We start from the raw sequence: 6,819 nt of genomic DNA on the forward strand, positions 1-6,819 counted from the left end.
ATTTTTTAAAATACTCATTTTTGGCTTTTATATTTCAGTATAATCCATATAAAGACAAATATTACGGATTTGAGCCGATTGCATTTATTCCTTTCGAACCAAATCTGATTATGGTGAATATGTTAAACAAACAACAGGTAAGCCATCTGATGATGATGCGATTTCAAGGAAATTGGTTTAAGAAATATTAAATTTTGAGAAATGTAATGCCAAACTATTTTTTACCAATTAAACGTTGTAGTTTAATCTATGAAATTCTTAAATATTGTATACATTCTAACTCAAATTTTTCTTTTATTTTGGAAAGCTAAAAATGATCTTTCATCTCATTCTCTGGAGATTTATTTTGCCTCAAGAAGGTATTTGAGAATCTTGTTTTACAAATTTAAGAAAAAATCCAACATTCTTCTAAACAAAAAAAATAACTTTCAAACCTTCAGAAAGTCAAAAAAGCACTAGTTCTGAAAATATTTCAGTTAGAATATATCATTGTCGGCAATACAAATATAAGTTTAATCAATAAAAGTTTGATCAATTCAAATTTATTTATTTAAATTTCATCTTATTTGACATCCATTATCATAGGCTGCATAGAATTTATTTCTGCAGCCTATGATAATGGACCCCTATTATAAACTGCAGCGTAACTCTTCCTATGGTTTTTACCTCTGTCTGAGATATGTCTTAAGGATGCTATTCAGACAGATATAGTTAACATTTATTTTGTTTCTTCAGGCTTTAGACTACCAATTTTCTATGTACTCTACTGGTTATCCCATACCCTCCTCCTCTTCTACCTTTTGACCCCCACTCTATCTTCCCAACCCTCTTCATAGGGCTAAAGCATTTGAGTAGCATCCAGTCTGGCATTAAGATAAGATATATGTATATCTGAAGACTTCTTAACTGGTGGGGTGTTTGTTGTTGCTGTTGTTTTTCTTTGTAATATTCTAGTGTTAGATTACAGATTATAAAATAAATCAAGTCCTTTGTTTGTTTACTTTGGCTTTATTACATATTATACATAAATATACACACATGTCCTCATGCTCATAAACCAAAAAAGGGTGAGTAGCAGGCAAAAGGAGATTGCAATCTTACAAATCACTACAAATCTCAAATTCATTCAGCAACTTTCTCCATACCTTCCTGTCAGATACACTCATGCCTCTTCTAGCACACTTTCTCACATTTTTTTCTGATTGAACATCTTACACTCAGATACTCATCCATTTGTTCCAACCAAGACTTTTCCGTGTATACTCTCTTTGACAGTTCTTTCATTCTCTCAACATGGGCAAACTCTCAAAGAACTGATTTATTCACCTATTGGACCATACTCTTTTTGCCCCACATTCCTCCGGCAATTGTTCATTTCTTACATAGTCTCTCCTTGTTAAGCCACACTTTCTTCTCAAATAACTTATCACACATGCAGTAATGTGACTTCTGTGATATTTCTGCCATACCCAATTTTTGCTACCATACATGAGCACATGCACAGCAACACTCCCATATAAAGCCATTTATTCCCTTTGGACATTGTTTTATTCCTTCCAAATTTACTCATTGCACCTACACTCTATGAAATCACCAGAAGAGTGAATGCAAATCTGTATTTTATTTGGCTTATTTTACGAAAACATAACTATTCTTCCATTCGTATCAGTCCAAATTCATTATTTGGACTTATTAAATCTTATTCACCGTAGCCTTTTGTAAGCTCCACATTCATAAAAACATTTGTTTTTATTGTTGATATATATACACTTATGAATTTTGACATCTCAATTCTTGGATCTTTTTAATTTGTATAATTTTATAAGGTCTGAAAAATGAAAGGTATATTTTGTGAATAGGATGGATACATATTCATAAGTGTTGTTGATTTTTCTATTAATTTGTCGCCTAAATTCAAATTACTGAACAGATGGATAACAATCACTATGTATGCTAACGTGGCCAGATTGGCCACATTAAACTCACTCTCGGTGATAGTTCTAATTAGGAATTTTTTATTGTAATATCCCTGGAAAAAGTTTGGAATCACCACTGATGTTAATGATTCTCTCATATCCTTACTGCAGTTTTGTGTATGCTTTATTATGGAAATCCGGTAACAAAGCTACATTCCAATATGCAAATTCTAAATGAATAAACAGTGATTAAATGCTAAACAAATTTATTGTGTTTGCCCTAAGTAAATTTTTATCTTGCAAACAAGTTAGGAATCAGAAACATAAAATCAGTATGGTCTCCTTTGGTTGTAATTATAGATGTAACTCTCTTTGGCATTGATTCCACAAGTTTTTTACTTTCTAAACCATTATTAATAGCATTCTTTAGTCTGCCCTCACTTAAAGGATGCCGATAATTCACAAAGCACTTCAATAAACACTAGACATTTTCAATTGAATTTAAATCCAGACTGTTCAGTAGCCAGTCCATCCCATCCAAATTTCTTCAAGTGAAGAATTCTGCAACTGACATTGCTCTGTGGAACGATGTGTTGTCATCTTGAAAGATGATGTGTTAGTCTTCAAACTGGTCTTCGGTTGTTGAGATAAGGAATCGTTCCAGCATCTCCACATAGATTTCTGCATTCGGTGACATCGAGAACACAGTTTTCCAGATATATGCCCAAGTCAAGATGGACTGAGGAAATTTCACATATTTGTCTTGAAACTTCTCGCCTTTTCTTTGCCATACAAATGAACAACTGTCAATCTTTGACTTTTCATGAAGACGATCTAATTCCATTCTTTGGTTGACAAATTTCAATTAACCTCAGCTTTATCTTAATTTTCCTGTAAAAATAACCCACAGAATGGATAAGATGTCTTACTGCTCTAACAGAGACTCGTGTTCTGTCAATCTCAGACCAGCTAACATACTGCTGCAAATTTGACACAGCATCCTGTCTTGGTGGTCAACCACAGACACCCACTTCCGGATCAAGTTTTTACAATTTTTGTTGTTGAATACTTTTAACGTATCTTACCTATAACCAATTGTGAACATCCCATTGTCTTGGCAACACGACATCGAGAATATCCATTCTTTGGCATCACAATGATGTGACTTTTTACAACGTCGAACAGTTCAGCCATTGCAGCCATTTCGAGTTTCGATAACGAGAACTATTGATGACATTTAAGGCATACAAAGCAGCTTTAAAGGTTTTGCATTAGATATGCAATACTTAATTTGCTTATTTTAATCAAGTAAGCAGAAGACTCCATATTTATTTCCAAGATGAGCTTGTTACCTTTGCCTATTGTTCAGGATTTGCATATCAGAATGGAGTTTTATCATCAGTCGATATCTGTAATAAAACATACACAAAACTACAGAATGTAAGTGGCAATTCCAAACACCATTCACATTTGAGTAATGTAAATGCTTTATAAGAGAAAAATTTAATAGGGTAAACAATTTTATGTAAAACTAATGGATGAGAGAATAATTAGTGTCGTGTGTCGTGAAACAGGAGTAAGATTAAGATGGAACGAAAGTTTAATTTACAACAATAACTAATAATCTCTAAGGAGTAAGGCATAAATGTATATCGGACTTGTTGCATTACACACAAATTTTTCCATTACAGTATTTTAGTGAGCCAGCCATTTTCTTTTTATTGTATTTTAGTATATATTCCATACATCTGGTTGTATTTCTTTGAGACCTTTTTTCCGGTTCCTTTATCGACATAGTTGGAAGCAACGCTTGCAGTCCTGTTATTACAATTTCTCCATTTCTGCTTGTTATTTCTTCCTTTCCATTTATTTATCTGTTAATAAAGAAAGTTTACCAAATTTATTAGTGCAGATTGTGCCGGCAACGAGTGTTTTTCTCTTTCAGAATACAAAGCAACTGGTATTCAGCAGACCTGCCTCAATACATGATAAGATTGTTGGCAAAATCACAAAACAAAGGTTTTGAGATCCTGCAGCCAGACTTTCTCTTTAAATACTGTTTTATAGAAAGGGTTCTTGTAAAAGGCACCATTTGTTCATCAACAGATAAGTGTTCTACTTGGCAATGTAAACAATGTTGTCTCTCTTACTGCACTTATTAATGGTCAAATGTTGTGTAGCTGTCCTTGTGACATTTGTAAACAGAATTTTAATTGAAAAAAATCTCTTTGCATTGCCAAAAAAATGTTTATTCTGGAATGTCCTGCTCAGGTATGTTCATAATCGGCCATCTGAATTTTCTAGGTTCTGTATGAAGAGCAAAGAAACCTCTTCTATTATTTTGTAATGCATAGATATTGGTACGATAAGCCATATTTTCGATGTAGGTTCCCACGGACCCCCATACTCACCTTCACACTTTTTCTGTCTAGTTTTCCCTCTGTACCCCCTATCACTTCCTCTTCTAACTTCCATTTCATAACACCCAATTTTCCCAGAGGTAAAGTTCGTTTATAAACGGACAACCTCCTACTACTACTTTTAAATAATGTCCTTTACTATATTCAAAACATCGTCTTTATGGGATAGGGTACCTCTCTGGCTGCACAATTTCTGTATAAGTAGTAACGAAAATTCCAACTTCTATAGGAGAAGTATGTCTCCTATTTTATTTTAAAGTAATTGTGTTGACATTCATAAGTGCAGAATTTCATGATATTCCAAAACTTATCCCAGCGAAGGAATTTAGGTCTCACTTTTTTCAATTTGGCCATCTGAAATGTTTGTGCACTCGCTCACATGGAATTCTGTTTCCTTGAAGACTTTTGCAGATATTTTAGCATCGCAAGAAGCATGGTAGCCACGATTCTGTAAGTTGCCACCTAATAGAGCAGCTCCATCGAGCAAACACAATTCTTCACAAAACTCCAGAGGAAGAAATTCGGGGAGTGATGTCGGGCAATCTCGGAGGCTGCGGGACATCATCACCACTCCCGATACGGCATTCGGGGAAGAGGTCATTTGGAATTGCACAAACGTCTCGCACCTCGGTACTTCCCATCTTTCATTCCACATGCACACATACAAAAAAACATTCTAAAGAATATTTTAGGAAGCGATATTTGAAGTCCTTCTCCAGAGTATATTTTACTGTAATACATAATTTGATGCATATGAATTTTAACACAATTACTTCTAAATAAAATAAGAGGATTTAATTATGGCCCACCCTATATTTGACTTTAGATTGCAATTGTAAGTTTTCTCCACCAAGTTGTTTGTCCTCTCCTTTCATTTAATTCAGGCATTCGTTACATTATATATTATCACCTCCAGCTGGCTCAGTCTTTGTCTTGGCTCTTGCATTCCAATTCTGACACTTCATCACATAAAGCGTCAAATATATAATCCAAATTTATGCTTTATCTATGTTCAATAAAGATTTTATTTTAGATTTCCAATTAGAAGGACCTGAAAATAAAGTTCAAAAAAATTTTTAACACATTTTACAGAAAAAGAAATCGGTAGGTCTGTTGCAACGGACACAAAGCATTCATTAACATTAAAATTCAATAAAAAATATCTAAATTGTTATTATGGGGATTATACTTTTTCAAATAAGTTGCATTTCAGAATAAAAACAGATTGAATACAAGTATAGCAACACACACCTGCAGTTACATCATTGCTTTCCTCCACGTCAAATCTACTAAACGCTCGAAAATTTTCATTCCAAAGGACAGTGTCAAGATCTTAGATTACAGAAATGTTGTCACGTGCAATGCGTTTCCACCAGAAATAACATAAGAGAAACAAGGTAAATAGTTTAAAAAGTAGATCGATCGTGACGGATGGAGAATCCGAAAACGTCATTCAGATCGAAAAAGTAATTTAGAAAGATCGACATAATTTCAAACTCGCATATGTTCAATTAACAACTGTTCTCGATAGAATCTATTACGACCCCACATACACATATATTTGTTCAAGATTCTTTGGCATATTTGATTATGGCAGAATCAAACATTTTATCTATTTTTACATGACAGAAATCAAATTCCTTCCAAACATTCTAATTGTTTAGTCTTAGATTAGGAATTTCATCGTATACAATCTCATTCCATACTCAACCAATTGGGTATGTAACGTGTTTTTTTTTTTTTTTGGTATATTAAAGTGAAAATTAAAATTGTAATCAACAAGGATTTTGATTTAACAGTTTTAAGATAATAAATAGATTAAATGCCATTAGGTAATTTGTGTGATGATAAATAGATCCTTCTATACCATTGTGCGCAAATCAGAATATATTTGATATTACCTACATAACTAAAACGATACAAATATTAATGACTCCGTTTTGATTTTCGTAAACAGATAGCCTGGTTGAACGACTACAATGGCCGCACCAGACACATCGTCGGCAAAGAACTGCTGAAACAGAAGCGGCACCGGGGACTGAACTGGTTGATGGAGAGAACAAAGTACGTAGAAGATCCCTGCAAGAGTCTTGCCGCACCCGTCGAGTTTTCGCCTTTCTCGGTTTCGATATCTCTGATCCTCTACCGAATGCTAGTTAGCATATACTTGTTTTAAGAAACAGAGACTATTAATTAATATATTAATCTTCTAAAATTTAAATTTGTTATGCCTCGAATTTAGTGTTTTTGAATATATTTACGACGGAGCGTTTAAAGTTCTCACTGTATCAGTGTGCATCATCTTGTGCTGTACAGCATGAACGTAATTTATCTGGTCGAACCGACGACGGCAGAGAGAGAGAGAGAGCCTGCCCATGTAAAAACCGTCGTTTCCATGCTGTCGTGAACCGATCCCGTTCGCTTTTAAAACCCGGAAACAGACGGGTGTTAGAATGCTAAATAAATTTGTGTTGGAAACTTTT

The 6,819-nt window shown here is 34.1% G+C and overlaps 1 protein-coding gene across 1 annotated transcript in view; it reads left to right on the forward strand.

Moving 5' to 3' along the window:
- Window positions 1–6,818, forward strand: part of LOC136971818 (xaa-Pro aminopeptidase 1-like) — a 53,959-nt gene extending 47,141 nt beyond the window's left edge. Inside the window, exons 19-20 of the mRNA XM_067266318.1 lie at window positions 39–137; window positions 6,294–6,818. Of these exons, the coding sequence (XP_067122419.1) occupies window positions 39–137; window positions 6,294–6,512 (318 nt within the window). The 3' untranslated portion in view covers window positions 6,513–6,818. The remainder of the gene's footprint in view (window positions 1–38; window positions 138–6,293) is intronic.
- The last annotated feature ends 1 nt before the right edge of the window (window position 6,819 follows it).

This window comes from Centruroides vittatus, unplaced genomic scaffold (genome assembly GCF_030686945.1).
Source record: "Centruroides vittatus isolate TY-2023 unplaced genomic scaffold, ASM3068694v2 contig_2726, whole genome shotgun sequence".
In the NCBI taxonomy this organism is placed as follows: domain Eukaryota; kingdom Metazoa; phylum Arthropoda; class Arachnida; order Scorpiones; family Buthidae; genus Centruroides; species Centruroides vittatus.